Here is a 21,906-nt window from a genome sequence, read left to right as displayed (position 1 = left end):
GATATATATAATTAAGAGTCGTTTTGGAGAATATAAATAACAGCATTAAAATTGTATCCTCCACAGTATCTCTTTCACATACCCGTCTCTCCGCATAATCAGCCATACAGCCTTCTGGGTGTGCATAATTTCAGCAGCATTGTTCGAGACAAGCAAATTCTGACCGGTTTCGACACTTAGTGTCCAATCAACAGTCTTACAGTAAAAATTTGTGTCGATCTGAGAACTCATATCTTTCCTGTAAGATCGGCAGCTCACCAGCATTGATTCAAGCAAGTTTGATTCGACTGATGAGACACTGTGTGTCGAAACCGGCACAAAGTTTGCTTGTTTTAAAACAATGCTGATGAAATTATGCACTCTTAGTGGACCGTGCTGGGTGGTGTAAGAAATAAAAAAAAATGTGGACAGATGGATATGGAAAGGCGACATTTATCTGCTTATGTATTTTGTTACATTCTAAAAAGTGGCTCACCACTCATCATCGCTGAATTCATAACAGGAAGCATTCCTTAACCTTCTATGGGCAAGAGTGAACACATACAAGTGTAGTGACGTAAATGTTGTCACTAGGGTGTTCGCGCTAGCTACTGTTACAGGAGTGCGTCTGGAGCCTCTCTCTAGCACCAGAGTAAGTGCGGCATGTCAGCCAGCCCAAGGGGGCATCGTCATGGTGATGGCCTGAGAAAGAGAGGGCATGGGGGAACGTGGTCGCCTGAGTGGGGCATGTGATGCTCGGTCGAGATCCTTCGGGAAAGGTCTCGAAGGGGGCGTGACCCAAAGCGGAGTGAGGCCACGCCCAGGAGCATCAAGGGGCAGTCCCGAGAATGTTCTTGACTCTTCTGTGGAATCAAGCCTGGGTCCCGCGTCTCTTCATCTACGGGTCTTCATCTCGAGTTAACTTGCTACTCACGTAGTGAGCCACATCACCTATTATAGAACCCGAGTTACGTTCAGTGTTATCCGCTGGGGAAGTTGTTAAATAAAAGTGTTACCTCCCAGTCCAGAGTGTGTGCTACCGTGTTGAACAACACTACACAAGCAAAATCAACACTCGTTTGCGGGAAACGGTTAACACTTGTATTGTTAACGAGGTGATGTGGGTCTTACAGATGTATCTTTATTCGTGATTACCGCACCACCAATGCATCCCGTTCAGGCGCCACGTGGGCTGAGTCAATTAGCGTGTATCCATCCATATTATCCGGGCACGGGCTAGAGAAGCGATGGACTGATGTGGTACAGAAGGATGTGGAGTTGATTGGACTTTCCGATGACCGGTACCAGCTGTGTCAAGATCGGCCGCTGTGTAGGAGGTTCGTGAAGGATGCTGCCGGGGAGTTGGAGGCAGTCGCCCTCCAGCAACAACGGACAGCAGAGAAGCGACCGTCAACAACAACGAGCGGAGCGCCGGGCGGATAAAACACAGAGTTAGGCACAGTAGGGACCAATAGTTGGTGTATCTGCCAGTCATCTTAGTCAACCCCTGGCACCTGGATCTGTTCCGTGACCTCCTGCCAGCGGCCCTTCGACACTTCACGTGGCATCAAAGTGCACCGAGCATGGCACAAGGGCCGTGGTGATGTCACTGCCACTTTGTGGTGAACGGCGGTTGTTGTTGTCTATCCATCACGGTTGCTGAGCACTGCAGGCCCTAGTGTCCAGACGCCAAGCGGCCAGCAATACAACAGCACGATTCTAGGTGTAATCGATCAGAGTTGATATCTTTCTTGAATTAAGCAAGGTTTTCATAGCTTAGGACATGAGGTAGGAAGTACAAATATAAATGGTTGTGACCTGTGGTGTGGTGAGTGGGTGGGTGATTGGGTGGGTGGATGTCTGAGTGGGTGAGTGCATGTTTGAGTGGGTAAGTGTTCATATTCTTAGGTTTAATAAAAAGTGTGCCGTACTTGGCCCTTCCCCCTCTCCAACCATTATATATACGGAGTGGTAGCTCTTGTAATCTCTCATTTACTTGATACAGCTGTCGTGGCTGTGACGGTTCCACCTGAAGACGGAAGCTTGTGTTGCCTCCGAAACGTCGTGATTTTTATTTTATTTTACTTTTATTAATGTTTATGTTTTACCTACGTGACTTTACCGAAAAAACCTAAGAATATTAATCCTTGCAGTCACGAAAGCTTCAAATCTTGGTAAGTGTTGTTTTCACCTGGATTGTACGCTTGTGGTTGTGACAGTACGGATGAGACGAAACTGTCCTGAGCATGGGAGGAGGAATGAATTGGTGAAGTTCACGGGAACAGTAACAATGGGAGTAGAGTAGCAGCAACGATTATGATCAAAAGTATTTTTTTTAAACTCAGAAATGTTGTTTTTGTTTTATTTCTCAAAACAGAAATTACAAATAATTAATTTGTAGCACTTTGTCAATCCACTAATATATATAAAATCCCCCCTATGCCATGTGACATGCGGGTTCCTTGAATGTACTTCACCACGCCGGTCAGCGTGGGTTGGTGAAAGGGGTAGGCAGAGCAGGATCAGGAACGGTTCAGATATCACTCGTCACTGATGTTAGCCGTGGCCAGAAGTTTAACGAGGCAAATGCGCCACTACGGCCACCCAAACACAGGAATGAGAAATGATTGCTTGCTTAAATTTGACAAATTTAGTATTTACCCTTTTTTGAAAAGAAATAATAGGGTGTTGTTTTGTCAAAGCGTCCTTGTTTCTTTTATTATGCACCAGGTAAAGCCGATCACACTTGATAATAGCAACCAAATAATGTACATTCATGTTTCTAAATGTAGAGGGCAGAACGAGAGGACCCGGAGAAAAATCCACGCGACTACACGGAGAGACACGAAAACTCAAAATATACAGGAATCGTTTGGGTCCGGGATTGCGTACCAGGCGATTGAAATAACATCTTGCCACCGCGACGCAACAATAACACATTCCTGCGGAAGGAGCCGGTAGGAACGTTGGGTTGCTCGGTCAATGACCAGGGTCAACGCCGGCGTGGTGTATTCCGCAAATATGCCCGACTGTGAGGGCGGGCACAAGCCGGCGTGAGTAGGTTAAACGTTGAGTTTTATAAGGGCACCACCGGGTGACCAGCCCCTCCCCACCCAGCCCCACCCCTCCCACCCCCCACCCAGCCCCACCCTCCCCACCCAGCCCCTCCCCACCCTCCCCTCCCTCCCCACACAGCCCCTCCCTGCACGACGGACGGACACAATAATCCCCTGTGGGCTGGTGTAACCAGGAGGTTCCTACCAGTATAAATAATATGAACACGCCACCACGTGGTGTACAATGCACAATTGCCGGCAAAGTCGGCTTCATTCAAACTCGGCTGCTTTAAGGGCACACCCCATGGCTTTAGTCTGATAACGAGAGGGCTTAAGAACAGGGTGAAGGACTAGAGTCATTGCTTAATTCTATGTTATTTATATACATATTTTGGGGCTTCTACATCCTGAATATGCAAATAGCAAGGAATTCGTTTTGGCGTGCAACTAACCACACAGGGTCGAGCAGTGGCACAGTGGTTAGCGCCCCCTGCAACTATGTATTCAATTATTTACATGCTCTACGTAATTAAATATACTTTTTATTATTTACGCATAATTTCCCGCGATGGGATTTATTTAACGCCGAACAACTGAATAACAAATAACTAAGTATTTACAATTTAATACGTCGCTTTTACCAACACATAACGAATCACTCGTGTACAAGTATCAGGCGAATCACCATCACTGTGAAGCAGAGGTGGACGGTTAAGGTTCACTGGATGTGGAAGGTTGAAAATATTTTTCAGAGGTGATTGAATCATTTATTTAATTTCATTGTTAACTAAAAGTGAAATGAGACGCACGAGAGAGCACGACCAGACCACGGAGTTAACCGAAAGAGTCCAAACGCGTGGGTTCCCTGAATGTTGTACTCCAGGTAATGTTTTTATAATTCCTTGTGTACACACGCAGAGCAGCACTCCTTGGTAAATGACACTGCGTTAATAGACGGTCCGGGTAATGGCCCTTCTTCATAGCACATGACGTTCGTGTTGATGTTAGAAAACTTGCTTGTGCGCCATTCCCAACGCGGCAACGTCACCAAAAAATGCACGACATCTACGTCGTAACACCGCGTGACCAGACTCAACCTGATCACTTGCCAATGAGTCATATGTCTCCCATACTCAGAGATGTCACGCGTAGCCCCAGGAAGCTTCGTCTCAAAATCACGAGCAAAAACAAGGGGTTGTACATGTGCGGGCAGTCCTTTTGACATATTTACCGAGGAATATGAACCATTGGGACGGATGCTTAACACTCATAAGATTAACTACCTCCATCAAGAAGTAATCCTTCAGCAGTTCCCCGGGTCGGCAATTCAGATTCATGGTGAGACTAGAGAACGAACGGTGAACATTGCTCGTACCTTGGAAGCAACCTTTCACAGAATGAAGAAATCCACCAATCACCTCGAATCTGCAAGTGCAGCCTGCGGTCGCCTGAAGAAATTGGTGTTAGAAGAAACGCAACATCATATCCCGAAACCAAGACGATGCAGGTTTATCAAGCAGTGACCCCCCACCACACCGCACCGAGCTGAGGTGCGGTCAGTATAACAGGAAGAGACAACTCAAGACCCTTGGAAAAGCACCGTCAAAGTTGCCTGCGGCAGATCATCCGAAACCAGTCGGGAAGACAGACAGACGCGCCAGCATTCACGTCCTCTCACGCGAGCTTCGAGGCGACGAGTTTAATATTCTCCCACCTCAGTCGAGGCGTTCGCTAAACAAAGGTGAGCGTACAAATCGGTGTCAGGGACAGAAGCACAACGCCGACACCGACTCGTGGGGAACGACTGCCCAGGATCGTCCCCGGATTTCTGGAGGAAGAGTCTGCGGCGAGGATCTGCAGCACTTCGCAGCCCTAGGACGACTGCAGGAGGAAGAGGAAAACCAGGAATGGCCTGGCTGGTGTTTGCCTCGCTAATGGCGATATTGACACAACGCACCAGGTACAGTGCTCCTTTTAAGTCTACCTATCGGAGCCGCAGGGGGCAATTTGCACTTATATATTTTAGATTAAGTTTCGTGACTTGCGTTAGAATAATAGATATTTTTTGCGCTTAAATCGTTTGTTTGTCGTTGTAACTTGCTGACCCGCGCCCTACTGGACGTCTGTGAAAAAGCGCTTCGGAGCTCATCGGATTCCTCCAGTCTGAATAAAGATTCTGAAGTTGAAATGTTAGTCGCCCACTGCTGTTTGCCGTGGCCGGGAATAGCTCGCTGATAAGGGACGTGTTCAAAGCTTTGAAGCCTTTGTTGTGGTGCGAAAAATAAGTTCTCCACACTGTACATTGTTCTTATTGGGTGCAATTGTGAACAATAGCCATATCAGACATCATTAGTACATCTAATCGGCATAATCATGGGCTTACTGCAACTCAAAGACTCAGTCCCTACAAGGCGTGTGGTCACGTTAGGACATGTCCACGTGCCCGGCGTTAGAATGTCCGAAGACCAGAATCGCTGATTTTTCCGACAATGTGTTCAGGAAGGCAGTTTCATATCCGGACAGCTTTTATCCAGGGAGCATGATCCTACGAAAACCAATGTGACCATGTTTATTTTTATTTGTTTGTATGATAAAAAAAATGTAACCAAAATATCTTCTTGAATGCCAGTCAAACAAATATTTAAGCTTGAATAAAAGTAAAGAATTATGGCGCTCGCGATGAGGTCGTCCTGTCAGAACATCTACAATGTTATCGATGAAAACGAACGGCATCCTTTTAAAGCCGCGCCATCCGATGATAATCATAGTAAAAAAATAGTCGAAATTTTTAGTTTTTTTCGGCTTACTTTGGGTTCCCCCCCCAATAATTTCAAATCCATTCGGCTTATCTACGGCGCACAGCGCGCTCCCATCGAATTAAGGCACAGACGAAATAATGAAGGTATCATTAACGACATCTGTCCAGCGGCTGGACGAAGTATGCGTGAAACAAGCGGAGTAAGAGCAGCGGTATAGTGTGTAACATGGGCAGTAGTACCAACTCTAGAAGGTTAACGAAACAGAAGTGCCCAGGGCCTACAAGAACCTCAATCCGGCCCTGGTTAATGGGGTTGGGGGGCCGTGTCCAAATCTTTGAAGCGTCTGTGGGTCGCGAAAAGAAGTTCTCCATACATCCACATACAGACATACTCTTTGGTTCTTTCGGTAAAGTCACGTAGGTAGAAACAATAATAGATCACCAGTGATCACGTAGGTAGAAAAAGAAATAGATCACTGGTGACCTATTTAAAAAAAATTCTACCTACGTGACTTTACCGAAAGAACCAAAGAGTATAGATTCCTGCAGTCACGACAGCTTGAAATCAAGATTGATCCATGGCAGGAGCCACGTGTTTGACACACAGACGCCCCCCACCCCCCCCCACACACAAACACAAAAACGCGCGCGCGTCACTGCCGCCCACGCCCTTTGGGGCTGCTTTTACGGCGGTCGGCGCGGGGGTTGATCACACACGTATAAAGGAGCCGGCTACTTCGCTGCTGCTGGCGAGAAGCGAGCGGCACAGCCAAGGGTGACACTTCAAAGTTGACCGGGGCCGGCACCGCCTTCGCGCCGGTAAGAGACGAACGCGGCGAGGATGGAGCAGTGGACGTGAGGTTCGGTGCGTAGTCGTGCGCCATGGGAGGGGAGTGGGGATCTGTTCAGGTTCGCTAACGCTACGAACCCGGCCGGCCCGAGTTCGATATTCGCTCACGGCCAACACGCAACCAGTGACGATTGTTTGAACCGTTCCTGGCCGTCCCCTGGGTCGATTAAGCCTCAAATGAGCTCCTCGTGTGGTGTGTAAACAAAGGTGGTCGGGCGGTCGTGGTGCTGGCCACCCACCCCCTCCTCGTGCACCTTTCCGGCCTTCATAGGTGCTCGCTAGCAGCACTTGCCCCAATAGTCTGTAGAGACTATACGGGGGGGGGAATCTTTGTCTTTGTGTGAGTGATCTCATTGTGCGCGTGTATTTGTTTTGTGTCTACAGTATACGAGAGTTTGTGTGTGTGTATGCGCGCGTGTCTTCGTGTGTACGCGAGGATTGAGCACGAGTGTGTGAGCATGCATGTACGTATGCGTACATGCATGTACGTATGCGTACGGTACGTGAAGGTATGCAGGTGTTCGCTAACAGCACTTGCACCTCCCCCCCCCTTACACGTATGTAAAGCTCCACGGGGAAATCTTCGTTTTGTGTGGGATCATTTAGATTATTTCATTGCGAGGGTGTGCGACTGTGTGTGTGCCTGGGCCTCCCCTCAGTCGACTCGGCCTCAAATCAGTAGCTGGTGCGGCGTGCAAACGTCACCACCGGGAGAGACAAAGGCGGCCGGACGTGGTGTCGCCACCCCCCCCCCCACCCCCTTCGTCGTGTCGTGCCGGCCTTCCGTAGGTGCTGCTCGCTCACAGCGCTTGCCCCAACAGTCCCGTCACGAGCGAAACGGGTTTGGGTGATCTTTGTCTTGGGGCACATCGAGCGTGCGGCTGCAGCGCGCGCAGTGCGTGGCCGCAGACGGCGGCGGCCCGAGTTCGACCTCCCCTGCCGCGGTTCACATGAGTGGCGTCTGCCGCCTTTTTGGCGTGCACAGAAATCGATTAAAACCAAGTCGGGACGACTCGGCCTTCACACCACCCCCCACTGGGGGGGGGGGGGGGGCGGGGGGGGGGGTGTTCGATAAAACGAGTAGCACTTCTTGAGAAATCAACAATAATCGTTTTATTATTATTATTATTTATGTTTTATTAATTTTTATTTCATTTTTTTTACCTACGTGACTTTACCGAAAAAACTAAGAGTATGAATCCTTGCAGTCACGAAAGCTTCAAATGTAGAAATAATCGTTCAATTGATCAAGAGTGGGACCCATGATTGGAACGTGAGATTTTAGCGGTTCGCCGAGGAACGCCTAAGTAGATTGTTACACTGCCCCTGGGCTTGGCTCGAGTTCCCTGCTGATGTGTCTGTGCGGCAGGATGTGGCACTGTGGTGGTGCCATTATCCACTCAGCATGCAACTTCGCACTCCACCCAACATTCCCCGTATCGTATCCCCCCTCTCCCCTCCCCCGATGTCCCAACACCCCCGTCCTCATCCCCCCCCCCCCACCACGATCCGATTGTGTCGAGTAGATTCCAGAAGAATGGATCATTTGTTTCATTGTTAATCCCCATTGTCTGTGAACTCGCGTTTGAACTCGGTAGTTTTCCCTTCGTTTCGTTGCGCCTGCCGAACAATTGTGGTGATCACACCGGTGCCGATCGAATGTTCGGCGATACTCCCTGATCTCAACATAATCATCGTTGTCATCAGCCACGCTCGATCCTCCGCGGAAATGAAGACCTCCCCAATCCATGGCCACCTCTCACGGTCGCGTGACGACGCACCAACGATGTAACGCTACGCACGACATCCCTCACCTGCGCTTAAACACAGACGTGCACTCCTCCCCCCCCCCCACTTCGCAGATCGCATCAGGGCTACGCCAGCGACAATGGTGATGATGACGATGACCACCGTCATGGCGATAGCAATGTCGACGACGATGACGATAACGCTGGTGGTGATGACGGGGGCGTTAGCGGCGCCGACGGTGTCGGCAGACGGCGCGAAGATGCCTTCTCCATCCCAGCCGTGCGGGCTGTGTCCCCCGGGCCACCACGTCTCGCTGCCGTGCTCCACGAAGGCCAGCGAGGAGCAGCAGGAGCAGCAGGGGCAGCAGCAGCAGCTCCTCCTGGAGGACGCGGACGACGTGGAGACACGTTGCACGCCGTGCCCGCCGCGCCACTACACGCAGTTCTCCAACTCCCTGGACCGGTGTCGCTACTGCGGCCCGCCGTGCAAGGAAGGGCAGCGGCTCGCGAAGGAATGCAGCCCCACGCACGACCGCGTGTGCGAGTGCGAGCCGGGCACCTTCCTGCTCAACGAGTTCTGCGTGCGGCACAGCAGCTGCGCGGCGGGGCACGGCGTCGTCACCAAAGGCAAGCACGGGGGGTGGCTACACCGCACGCACGCGCGCGCGCGCCACGTGTGTTTGTTGCGATTCATTCTGCGATCGATTCACTCGTACCAAGTCGCTGCTCAATTATTGTATCTCATTTAATTAATTGAATCGATGACAATTCTTTCCGCGTGACCGCCCCCCGTCACCAAATCCCTGCGATGGACAAGGGGAAACAAAAGGCACAAACGCCCATTCATGCATTCTTCATTCATTGTAGTAACTCGTTCTGCATATCAAACGGCTCGTGCATGCACGGGTAAGATGTCCTCGCTAAAGGCACGAGTGCTAATTACCCATTCATTCGTGCAGAGGTTAAATAATTTGCGCATGATTTCATTTGTTCTGTTTGCTCCAATCACCAGTGCCCATCGGGATGGAGCTTCCTCATGCACAGCACGAGCTTTCTACCCCACTCAGAAATTGGTTCCTACATGCATTCGTTTGATGATCATTTATTCGTACATGTATTTACTATGCCCCACCACCAGTGCTCGTCAAGTCAGGGCATCTTAGCTCCACTTTCCTATCGCCTAGCTATCTCCGAGCTCCAATCTATACCTATTCGCTCATCTCTCTCTCTCTCTCTCTACGCATCTCTACATCTTTCTCTCTCTGTCTGCCCGTGCCCCCCGTCTCACACTCTTCTCGTCACGCATCTCCGTGTTCCGCAGGATCCCCGCACGAAGACACGCACTGCGCCCCGTGTCCTCGGGGATTCTTCTCCCCCGAGGCATCGGCGGATGCCACGTGCCGCCCGCACACCGACTGCTCCAGTCTGGGCTCCACGGAGCTGTTGCCCGGGGCCTCCACGCACGACGCGCTCTGCTGGTCCTGCCGCCAGCGACGGGCGTCCGCGCGGAGTCGCGAGCATGGGGACACGAGGCCGGCAGGTGAGCTGCTCGTGACGACTGCTCTCTCGCTCACGCTTTTCGTACGGACGTATGATTTGAGCGGCAACCGTAGATCAATGCCCTAGTCGGAGAGTGCTCCGGGTTGGACGTGCGTTCACAATCTGGTCTGATGCAATGATGAAGAGGTTGCCAGTTCATTCTCCCATTGCAGAAGTAGGAAACGATAGAAACGTTCGCCATTTGAATGAGACGCTAAATTCCACGGGATGGCACATGACCGACCGGTAGTATAGCGAGAGGTATTCTGACACGGTCTTGCCAGGTATGGAAATATTTTTTGAGTTGCCAACCCAGACCGACTCGATTGCCTGGCTGCAAATTGACACGACCCCACACCTCCAATTAGCACAGCTGGCTACGTGCGGTGCAAAATAAGTAAAGTAAAAAAAGAAAGTCCATCCTGTTAAGAGTTATCCAGAACAACAGTTGACGGCGGAACAACACACTTTACATCCCTCTTCCTTCCGCAGGGGACGATGGTGCCGAGCCTCCATCGTCGTCGCTTAATCTGCCGCCCCAGCCGGAGGGCCCATGCAACGCCGCGACCCTACAATTCGTGGACAGTGTTCGTCACCTGGTTCCGCCGTGCCTGGCCCGCCACAAGCCAGAGGTGAACGCCTACATCCGGAAGCTTCTGCTCAGTGCCGTAGATAATGTGGGCAAGCAGCGACACGGGCGCAGGAAGCAAGGCGGGAAGAAGACGAAGCAGGGGAGCAGGATGGAGAAACACGTGAAGAAGCTGCTGCTCCGGGTTTGCGCAAGAAGAACATCGCAAGGAGGGTCGGTGAGAATACACGGTTCATCGTTACGAAGAAAAACGGCGGACTGAACGTGGTCGAACAAGATGGGAAGGGCCTTTTAAATGGTCATGTAGTCAAAAAACAAGTTTGAGCAGGTCTTCCACTGAAAGGGGCTCAGGGCTCAGAAACATTGATATAGCAACCAAAGAGATGTTGCAGTTAAATCCATGTTGTCAGCTGCCCAACCATGATAAAATTGGGTTCTTCAGTTCAGTGAGTTGACGGTCCTGGCCCAGTTTCCAATGACTGCACAAACATTGCCATCTTAAAGTTGATTTGTTGAATAATTCTGGGTCTCTCAGAATAAAAAAAAAAGTGGTTTGATCGCCATGCGTGTAGTGAAGCTGTGGCTCCTGACGGTAGTTCCGCATAACGTGCTTCTGTGGGCCGTTCTCTAACACAGGATGATGCTCTGTTCTCCGACGAGCTGGGAATGGACACTTCATCCCATGACATGACGCCAGTAGGGCAAACTGCACAAAAACAATTTTGGGAAAGAGATGACAGCTTTATAAGCTGTAGCCGGAGTTTTTCAAGGCCGTCGATTGAAGCCCTCTAAATTATCCAATATAGAACACTCATCGCATGAATTGAATCAACTGGAGAGGGCTTAATAATTTCACGACGAGTGGTGACGATAAGGTATGATTCATTTAATTACATTCCGTAAATTGAGGCATAGCTTGTAACAGAGGACACACATTAAGGTTACCGCATGCCACAAACTGTTTTGGGGACAACATAACAGTGAATAACTTTAATAAACCGACATTATTAACAAACACCTCCTCACGACTGAAACCTTAATCGCTGAACATTTCAGACCATTTGCCCTGCTATAAGGTGCAGAAGAGTGCGGTGTAGTTACGAACAGCGACCACCGTGCCATCTAAAATGTTACAAAAATCCCCGATTTGAAGAAGCTTCGTCGATGACAAGGATGTGATTCACGTGAAGAGAGAATGGAAATATGTCAGCAGTATTCACAAGTCTCTCCTACTACCAGGGCTCTCGATGTTTTCCAGAATGTTACTGTGCTGGCTTGGAGTTAGGAATTACTAGCAGAAGGCATTGCAACTCGAGCGTGTGATACACCTATTATAATAATCCATGTTGTTGTATAGGCCAATCAGTTTCAAGGGCAATGCATACATTACCGAAGTATATTTGTTTGAACGGTTTACCGCAAGTATGTGTGGTTAACGCAGACTGGATGCCTTGTAATCGGTGTCCATTTGGTGTTTGAACCTCTTAACACCTCCCGTCATATTGGCAGAAAGGGTAATTCCTTTTTTTATTATTCCATCACTATGTTTATTGCACCCTATGTACTTATAATCAATCCAATGAGAGCTTTATACAAAAAAATATGGACAAAATAAGGACCAATAAGGATCAATTAGGATACGGTTTGTCAAAACGGTTCCCAGAAGAGTGTTGATGTGAACAAAAATAACGACAAAATTGCGTTGCTAAGATTTTTAGAGAAACATTTCTGGAGCAGAGCGTAATGTACCGCTAATGTCAAATACTGGGGGACTGGTTAATGCAGTCCCTCCACATTTTTGTTGACGCCACAGTGTTTTTATAGTAAGAGTATTTTTAAACTTTACATCACGGTGCCCTGTACAAGAGCTGCGTGTGCACACGCGTCATATGACGTGTGCATGCAATACTTTTTTTGGAATGTAAAATATGTATTTTTGTAATTGTCACGGATGGTTATGTGTTGACTGTTGAAACATATAAATAAAAGTTGCACAAAACGGATACACGTTCAAAATTCCTCACCAAATTTAGAGCGAATCGAATTTCACAAATACGTCATCAGCTATGATCTATCCATTGATGTCTGAAGACCTCCCTTCAATCATGGCTGCGATGCCAAAAAGCCGCCTAGATTTTTCTGCCCGTGAGCTCTGATCTTATCGCTCCATCTGCGTTCATCGGTTATCATCCCTTATCGCTGTGCTGCCCTGACCAAACTCAACATAATGCCTCCACAGTAATTATATTGTCCTGAAAGGAATTGCGGTCGTCCTGAAGCCCCCCCCCCATCCCCCCAACTCTACCAGAGAGAGAGAGAGGAGGCGGTGTCCGTAGAGTTGTGTTGGTCCGCGAAAGTACACCCTGATAAATCAGTGGCCCTGATGCCGATGGGAAGATTGCCAGGTGGGTGAGACGCGTGGCTGTCCTCACGTGGTGCGCGCGCGTGAGCAGCACGTGGTGCGCGCGCGTGAGCACGCGCTCGGTGATTCCCCCGCACGTGACCTCTTGACGCGCACGACCGAATCCGCATTCCTAAGGTGACGCAAGCAGCCCCGCACCCTTCCCGTGCCCTTAAACCCAGGGGTGGGGGACGTCCGGCCCGCGGGCCGTATAAGGCCCGCGAAATCATTTAGTGTGGCCCTGCCAAGGCAACCGCTGGCGGGACTCGAAATTCAATACATCTAGGAGCAAGCCTGGAAAAAGAAGTTGCGAGTAGCAGCAACATCATCAATACCATTAAGGGGTGAGTTAATCAAATGTTTGATCAAATATAACAGGCACATTTTTAAGTTGATAATTTTGTATGGCCCGCGAATGATGTTATAAATATCCAAATGGCCCTTGGCAGAAAAAAGGTTCCCCACCCCTGCGGCTTAAAAGAACAGCCCCCCACACCCCCCAGTAGCCCCCCCCCCCCACAGCCTTAACAGCGTGCTGGAGCAAATACTATAAGGAACCCACTGGAGCGATGCGCTTTAAAATCCTTTCAATCTGCTGTTTGTGTTTAGTCTTTTGGTCCCCCCGCCCCGCACCACCGATTAGCACGGTTGGTTACGTACTGTGCGAAGGAAGTTCTACATACACACCAAGACCGTAATTATAATATACATTGGGGGGGGGGAAACACCCCCCCCCCTAATATTCAAATATGCTCAAAATGTCCCCTCCCCCCAAACTATTGCTATAAAATAGATTTGTTTATATAATTGTGGTTATGGTTGTACTTTATTAATCCCCAATCTCTGTTATTACATACAATGAAACAAGAAAAGGTAAAAAAGGAAAAACAGAGCAATGTAATACAATACACTATTAGACATTATTGTAAAAAATAAAAAAATAAAAGTCAATCCTATGTGTTGGTGAATTATTTTTTTTATATTTTAGGCAGAAAATGGCAGGAAATTCGTTTTCAAATTTAGATTTTTTTTTCTGGGGCGGGGGGGGCCCCCAGACCCACTGGAAAATGTGGTCCCCCCCAATGTTGACTCCATGGCTACGGCCTTGATACACGCACGTGTAATGAGCGACTTCCGAGACGCGTCGTGTTAGAGAGCTTCTTATTTATTCTCACACTGGGCACAACGCAGGCCGATACATATATACACGTCTCTAGCCACGCACAGCCGACCTCTCGACATAGTCCCATCGCCTACATCCAACCACACAGCTGGCTGACTGGTGTGACGATGACGGCGCTGGGAGCCGTGCAGAGGATCTTCCACGTGGCCGGAAGTCGGAGAGAGATGACGGCGAGCAGTGGCGCAGCCAGGACCCGCGACCCCGCAGCAACAACCCTGAACCTCTGGTTCCATCCCACTTCTAGACCTCTCGGCGTAGCCAGGCCCCGCCTCTGGCCACGCCCCCTTCCAGAACCTTCGAGCAGGTTCCCGGAGCTTCCCGACTAACCCCACCTTTGACCTTTAACCCAGACACGCCCCCTTCTGATTAGTTGTTACATAACCTTGCCCATATCCGTGATTACCCTTCCAGGCCGGCAGGTGGCACCCTGCCATTACACAAGCGCTGTCAGTGCGAGGACATCATGAAGGGCAGAACGGCACACGAGGGGGTGGGTGGCTAACACCACGCCTGGTCGATTTTATCTCCTCAGTGCTGCTGTTTACATCACTGCACCATTTGAGACCGAGGCGACCTAGAGGAGGCCCAGGACCGGTTCAGATAATAGGCGTCGGGAGGGCGGTGACATGGGGGAGGGGGGGGGAGAAACTTTTCCATTGTTTCAACCGCCCCGCCGGAAATTTTTTATGGAATCGGTGACCTGTGCATTGCAAGTTCATAGCGCTGACTCATTACACCGCTGTTGCAGCTGGTTATGATGCAAGGCTCTCGCAAGCGCCGACAAAAACAAGTTGCTCAATGCACGTGACAGGTATTGCACCCGAATTACACACAAAGTGACCAAAATATCTCCCCAAGCCGCACACGCCAGCGAGGCTGGGACAGTATTCTTTTTTCCCCTTCGCGTTTATTGTGTCATTGCGCCAGACGTTATGGATGAGAGAGGAAACACAAGACGTGACGCAAGTACAAAGGAGACAGTCGCGAGACTGGACAGCACAAACAGTAGAGACAACACGAGAGAGTGCAGACAAGACGGCAACACGGCCTTTGCCATTACATACGAGGCGGTACAAACGAGACCGTACGAAAGCGATAATACTAATCACAATTGTATTTTTTATCTTACCAGCTAGGGCCCACTGAGCTATGGGGTCGTCCATAAATGACGTCACGCGATTTTGGACGATTTTTTACTCCCCCCCCCCCTTCGTTATACGGCGTCACAAAAAGTCAGCCCCCCCCCCTCAAATATGACGTCACAAAGCTCTGCCACCCCCCCCCCCCCAAATATATAAAACCTGCTTCAAATCGCTTTAAACTATGTCATTGTAGTGCGTATTTAATGTGGCGTTGCACTCTGATGTTGTAGGAGAAAACATTTATTAAAAAGTATTTAATTAAGTAGAACGTGTTGCCTATATTTATTAAAATTTGCGCCTTTTGATGCGACGTCACATTTCTCACCCCCCCCCCCCCCCATCGTCACACATCGTCACAAATGTCTGACCCCCCCCCCTAGGTGCGTGACGTCATTTATGGACGGCCCCAATATGGCTTTTTTTCACAAGCGACCTGCCCACAAATGACAGCTCGACGAAGTGGCTCATCACGTGGAAGTGGACAGCGGTGGCCTCCGTGGCGCTCTCCAATCGAGGCAGAGTCGAACCCTCGACGAGCGAGACGGTGACACGAGACATGCGGCGGCACATTCTCGACGGTGCATCTACGGCATGTATGTTTGTTGAACTTCTTTCGCACCGTACGTAGCCGACCGTGCTAGCCGGAGGTGGGTGCCGGGGTACGGATGCGTGTGATCGTGATGTGCGAGTCACCGGAGCAAGGGCACAGGAGCGTGCGAAGCTTCTAGGGGCCCCTCCCGATGAGGAGGGAGGGGGGGGCGAAGCAACCTGCAGTATTTTATGGTGTCTAAAAAGTTTGGTGGGGCGGTGCCGGCACCGCATGAGCAGTGGGTGGAGGTCGGGGTGGGTGGAGGTCGGGGTGGGTGGAGGTCGGGGTGGGTGGAGGTCGGGGTGGGTGGAGGTCGGGGTGGGGTAGTTGGCGACCCTGGAGGACATTCCGGACCCCAATATGTCTCGTCACTGCATCGCGCAGGAATGTGGACCACAATGTGTGACTCAGAGCTCAGCCGCGCGGGACATCACCGCCCCTCGCACAGCAGCCTGGCTTTTTAATCGATGAATATCGATCATTCAGGACAAAACACCGCGAGACAAACGTGTCGTGGCAAAAAATAGTCCCGAGAACGGCGTTCGTGGACCGTTCCGGCTGAAATGAAGCTCCGGATTTCAGGAATACAATTTGCACGTGCATGGGCCAGCAACGCACTCGGCTTGACTGCGACGCCTCCACTAAATTTCGAGCCGCAAGTCGCCGCCGCTGATTGCCTGCCCCCCTGATTCGCAACGCCTTGCTCAGGGCGCTGCAATTGCAGGCATGTTTCAACATGTTTTTTTCAACACCTTTCCATTTTTTTTCAGCTTCTACTGACGTAGCGATGCAAACTTGCGATTGGTATGCTGGGGGATTTACCGTGAAACCCCCGTTGAAAAGGTTAAACACACACTGACCATAAACACACAGCCACCTAGAGAGAAATTAAGTCACAGCGCTTGGGAGAAAATGTCAGTTGTCTCCAAAAAATAGAAAATTTACCGTGTTTCCGGATTATAATAACCGTCGAAAAGTAATACCCAGCCCAAACGTGTGCCCGGTATCAGTAAAGTTAATCCATTGTGATAACACACGCACACACCTGCCGAATTTAAAAGGACGCGCCTCCAACTCGTGATGTAAAATACGTGGCACGAATGCGCCTTATTAATCTGGAGAACGCAGAGCAAGGTTCCATTTAGATTGGTTGGAGACGCGTAGAGAGGCTTTCAAACACAATCGGAATCTTTACTTATCCAGGAGGAATCCCATGAGCCATGGAGCTCTTTGTTAAGGGACGTCGGAAAGTTACAACAAACAAGCAACGAGAGCAGTGAAAAGTGTCGGAAAGGTCAACAATTGGGTTTTTCACTTCTAGATTTGAAGCTTTCGTGGCTGCAAGGATTCATACTCTTAGTTTTTTTCGGTAAAGTCACGTAGGTAAAAAATAAAATTAAAATTAATAAAAGTAAAATAAAAAATCACGACGTTTCAACCAGTATATATACATGGTCGGGTCTCTTGAAATTTCTCTTTACTTGATACAGCAATCGTGCTGTGACGGTTCCACCTGAAGACGGAAGCTTGTGTTGCCTCCGAAACGTCGTGATTTTTTATTTTACTTTTATTAATTTTAATTATATTTTTTACCTACGTGACTTTACCGAAAAAACCTAAGAGTATGTGTTTTTCACGTTTAATCTCCTCTGCAATTCATCTTAATTATTTGTGTATGGGGTCTCTGTAATTGGATAACAACTGCTCTATTTGTAGTGCCGAATGGGCGCGCAACGACTGGAATGAAATTCCGAGTCGGAGACACTGACCTTGGAGGGAATGGGTTCGATTCCAGCTATCAGCCGCCCGTCCAGCGGCACACTTGAGCACGGGTTGAGGTGAGACTTACCCCCCCCCCCCCCGACACCACCACCAATGGTTTTCGTGTTATCCCGTTTGGTTGGGCAATCAAACCGATAATTAATCGATAGAGTAATCGATTACTTAAATCCACGAATAGTCATAGCTGAGCTCCAGTAAAGTCACTCCAGTGTTGTTATACCGACACGTGGACTAATTGGCTGTGCCGTGTGTGGCGAATTCAAAGTTTAAACCCGAAAATATATATATTTTTTAATACCGAATACGTGTTCATGTACGAGAATACATTCCGTTCTGAACATTGTGTGGGGAGCGGTGGTGTAGCGGTTAACTCGCTGCGCTATGAACCCGGCCACGCGAGTTCGATTCCCCGATCACAACCAACCCCAGTGACGATTATCTGAACCGGTCCTGGGCCTCCCCTAGGTCGATTCATCCTCAAATATTTGAGTACCTGGCGCCTTGTCTAAACATCCACCACTCGGGAGACAAAGGCGGTCGGGCGTGGTGTTGGCCACCCACCCTCTCGTGTGCCGCTTGGCGCTTGCATAGGTGCTCGCTAACAGCACTTGCCCCAACAGTCTGTAAAGGCTATTCGGGGGATCTTTGTCATTTGATCATATGCTGTCTGTGTGCATACATGTATCGTTGTGCGCGTGTATGTTGAGAATGTCACATGTGTCAGTTTAACACGTAGGCTTCCTTACGACACATTTATATTTACGCGATGGAACCCCCCAAAAAAACCTGTATGATGGACATCTATGTGTATTGAGTGGAGCGGTGGTGCAGTGGTTAGCGCACCGCGCTGCGTATCTGGCAATCCTCGGTTTGATTTTCACACCACTGCCAACAGTGATGGCGAGGGATATCAGAGCTGGTATTGGGCCTCCTCTAGGTCGACTCAGCTTTAAATTAGTCATTTGTGCAGTGCGTGTACATAAGCACTGGGGAAACAAAGACGGCCGGGCGTGGGTTCTCAAATCACCACTCGCGTTGTGCGGTCTTCATGGGTGCTCGCTGACAGCACTTGCCCCTAACAGTGTGCTAAAGGCTGTACGGGGGATCTTTGTCTTTGGGATGGGAGCTTGATTGCAGCGGTAAGCGCGCTGCGCTCACAGCCAACACCAGTGACGATTCTCTGAAACAGTTCTGGGCCTCCCATAGGTCGACTCAGCCTCAAAATTAGTACCTGGTGGGGCCGTGTGTAAACATCGCCACTTGGGAGACAAAGGCGGCCGGGCGTCTACCCATCCCTGCTTGTTCTGTTCCGGCCTTCATAGGTGCTCGCTAGCAGCACTTGCCCAAGCAGTCTGTGGAGTGGCTTAGACAGGGGGGGGGGTTCTTTGTTCGTTAAGGTCGCGGACATTCGTGGCGTCAACAGGAATGTGTTGTCTGTGTGGAGGAGACTGAAACGCGCACTGGGAGACGCAGAGGCGGACACGGGGACGTCGAGAGGGAACAGAGACACGTGTCCAAGACACACACACAGACACGGCGAGAGAGAGAGACGGAGGCAGGCAGACAGTAAAGGAACGTGAGCCGCACAGGGAGAAACGCATTCAGAGGGGACAGCAACTGAACATCGACACGGAGAGAATCACAATCCGTATTTATACTGGCGGAACCCGATGAGCTATGAAGTTGTATTTTTCACAAATGTCCAGTAGGGAGATACAGAGACACCGACAGGCACCCTCGGAGACACAGAGAGACACGGGAGGGGGGGGCTCACATTACATGCCATTCATGTCACCGTGCCGCGAGGCTTCTGGACTCGGCATCGCAGCGGCTTGAGCCGGGGATTTCCAGTGTCGCGTCACTCCTAGATACCTGTGTGTGTGTGGTGGTGGGGGAGGGGTGTGTGTGTGTGTGTGGGGGAAGGGTGTGTGTGTGTGTGGTGTGGGAGGGGTGTGTGTGTATGTGGTGGGGGAGGGGTGTGTGTGTGTGGTGGGGGAGGGGTGTGGGTGTGTGTGTGTGTGCGGTGGGGGAGAGGTGTGTGTGGTGGGGGAGGGGTGTGCGTGTGTGTGTGGTGTGGGAGGGGTGTGTGTGTATGTGGTGGGGGAGGGGGTGTGTGTGTGTGGTGGGGGAGGGGTGTGTGTGTGTGGTGGGGGAGGGGTGTGGGTGTGTGTGTGTGTGCGGTGGGGGAGAGGTGTGTGTGGTGGGGGAGGGGTGTGTGTGGTGTGGGAGGGGTGTGTGTGTATGTGGTGGGGGAGGGGTGTGTGTGTGCGGTGTGAGAGGGGTGTGTGTGCGGTGTGGGAGGGGTGTGTGTGTGTGTGGTGGGGGAGGGGTGTGTGTGTGTGGTGGGGGAGGGGTGTGTGTGTGTGGTGGGGGAGGGGTGTGTGTGTGTGGTGGGGGAGGGGTGTGGGTGTGTGTGTGCAGTGGGAGAGGGGTGTGTATGTGTGTGTGCGGTGTGGGGGGTGTGTGTGTGTATGTGTGTGGTGGGGGGGGTGTGAGTGTGTGCGGTGTGAGAGGGGTTTGTGTGTGTGTGTGTGCGGTGTTGGAGGGGTGTGTGAGTGTGTGCGATGGGGGAGGGGTGTGTGTGTGTGTGTGTGCAGTGGGGGAGGGGTGTGTGTGTGTGCGGTGTGGGAGGGGTGTGTGTGTGTGTGGTGTAGGAGGCGTGTGTATGTGTGTGCGGTGGGGGAGGGGTGTGTGAGTGTGTGCGGTGGGGGAGGGGTGTGTGTGTGTGTGGTGGGGGAGGGGTGTGTGTGTATGCGGAGTGGGAGGGGTGTGTGTGTGTGTGGTGTAGGAGGGGTGTGTGTGTGTGCGGTGGGGGAGGGGTGTGTGAGTGTGTGCGGTGGGGGAGGGGTGTGTGTGTGCAGTGGGGGAGGGGTGTGTGTGTGTGTGCGGTGTGGGAGGGGTGTGTGTGTGTGTGGTGTAGGAGGGGTGTGTGTGTGTGTGTGGTGGGGGAGGGGTGTGTGTGTGCGGTGTGGGAGGGGTGTGTGTGTGAGTGTGTGCGGTGGGGGAGGGGTGTGTGAGTGTGTGCGGTGGTGCAGCAGTTAGCGCGCTGCGCAACGAACCTGGCGACCCGGGTTTGATTCCCGCTCACGACCAAACGCCAGAGACGATGATCTGAGGCAGTCCTGCGCCTCCCAATGTCGGCACGGCTTGAAGTGAGTCCCTGGAGCGCAATGTAAACAACATCGGCGCTTTGGGGACACAAAGGCGACCGGTCTTCTGGCCACGCCAGCCGATTCCTCATTCAGTGTCCCATGTTGGTTTCCATTGGCGCTCGCTAACAGCACACCGCCCCGAAAGTATGGTATGCATACTTTCGCCAAGGTGGCAAGACGTTAACCCCCTTGCCTGATCCCGACCCTGACGCCTGTATATTTGGAGTTTGCGTGCCTCTTTCCCCCCCGTGGTTGCGTGGATTTTCTCCCGGTTTTCCCCTCCACGTTGAGAATCAACATCACGCGTTTAGAGGATTTGGCGGCTGCACGTTTCCATGTGATAAGCCACATCGTTGAGCTATCATCTGTGGCCAGGTCGCTTCTGAGAAAAAGCTAAAGAGCTCAATAAAAAAAGTGTTTTTAATATTTATTATGTCAAATCGATTCGGGGGGTCTTTGTGCTTTTATAAGCCGAGATCACAGCATTGCAGTGCGATGATCTCAGAAAGGTTGGTGCCGTCCCTGTAAATCCCCCCACGCCTTAACAAACAACGCCCCGTTCTTCTCATCACTTGTGCCCACATGCGCGGTGAATCCCCTCGAGAGGGGGGGGATAATACCCCCCCTCCGCCCCCCCCTGGATGTTGACATGGAAATCCCAGGGATGCCAACGATGGCTCACACTGCTTTTCCTGAGCCTTCGGAACTAACGGTGAACTTTAGGAATCGCAAGGATGATGGTGATTCTTATTTATTACTCTGCTACTACGATTGTTTACTCAGGATAGCCGAGCTGAGTCTCGTGACTTTTTCAGAAAGGGCCCTGGCAAGGGTTTTTTTTGTACCGTAGAGGGTAGCGATTGATACGTACATGAGATTTTAGTACTCTGGGGGTATTTTAAAAAAAATGACATTTCCCTTGGGTTTGGCATTCCGTGTGCGGGACAGGCCGTGCGGGACAGGCCGGGCGGGACACACAATCCAAAGCATGGAGCTCCAAGATAAGAGCTGTTTACGTTGCATATATTTGGCTTGTGTCTCACTTTAATCAAGCAATATTGAACTAGATCAGTTGTTCTTCATCTGTACCGCAACCTTGCACCCGTTTGGTTCTCAATCGTAAAAAAACGTATAATGT

General features: G+C 50.6%; 1 protein-coding gene across 2 annotated transcripts; it reads left to right on the top strand.

The window, feature by feature from the left end:
- The first annotated feature begins 6,455 nt into the window (after positions 1 to 6,455).
- Positions 6,456 to 12,522, top strand: LOC144718789 (uncharacterized). Of its 2 annotated transcripts, none has more exons than XM_078594328.1 (4): positions 6,456 to 6,612; positions 8,506 to 9,018; positions 9,713 to 9,931; positions 10,423 to 12,522. In XM_078594328.1, the coding sequence occupies exons 2-4, from the start codon at positions 8,532 to 8,534 to the stop codon at positions 10,779 to 10,781; spliced, it is 1,065 nt and encodes a 354-aa protein (XP_078450454.1). In that variant the 5' UTR covers positions 6,456 to 6,612; positions 8,506 to 8,531; the 3' UTR covers positions 10,782 to 12,522. The 2 variants fall into 2 exon arrangements, with proteins under 2 accessions (XP_078450454.1, XP_078450455.1); XM_078594329.1 differs by having other exon boundaries at positions 6,504 to 6,658.
- Positions 12,523 to 21,906: the final 9,384 nt, after the last annotated feature.

The sequence above is a fragment of the Lampetra planeri genome, chromosome 5 (genome assembly GCF_965212315.1).
Source record: "Lampetra planeri chromosome 5, kcLamPlan1.2.h2, whole genome shotgun sequence".
Lineage (NCBI taxonomy): Eukaryota > Metazoa > Chordata > Hyperoartia > Petromyzontiformes > Petromyzontidae > Lampetra > Lampetra planeri.
Note: the sequence above shows the minus strand (reverse complement) of the source record. Positions and strands in the feature narration are given on the sequence as shown.

Excerpts from the sequence above, each read along its gene's own strand:
- LOC144718789 (XM_078594328.1), top strand. The coding sequence starts at position 8,532 with ATGGTGATGATGACGATGACCACCGTCATGGCGATAGCAATGTCGACG. Across the intron at positions 9,019-9,712 it reads GCACGGCGTCGTCACCAAAG|GATCCCCGCACGAAGACACG; the intron begins GCAAGCACGGGG and ends CGTGTTCCGCAG. Across the intron at positions 9,932-10,422 it reads TGGGGACACGAGGCCGGCAG|GGGACGATGGTGCCGAGCCT; the intron begins GTGAGCTGCTCG and ends TTCCTTCCGCAG.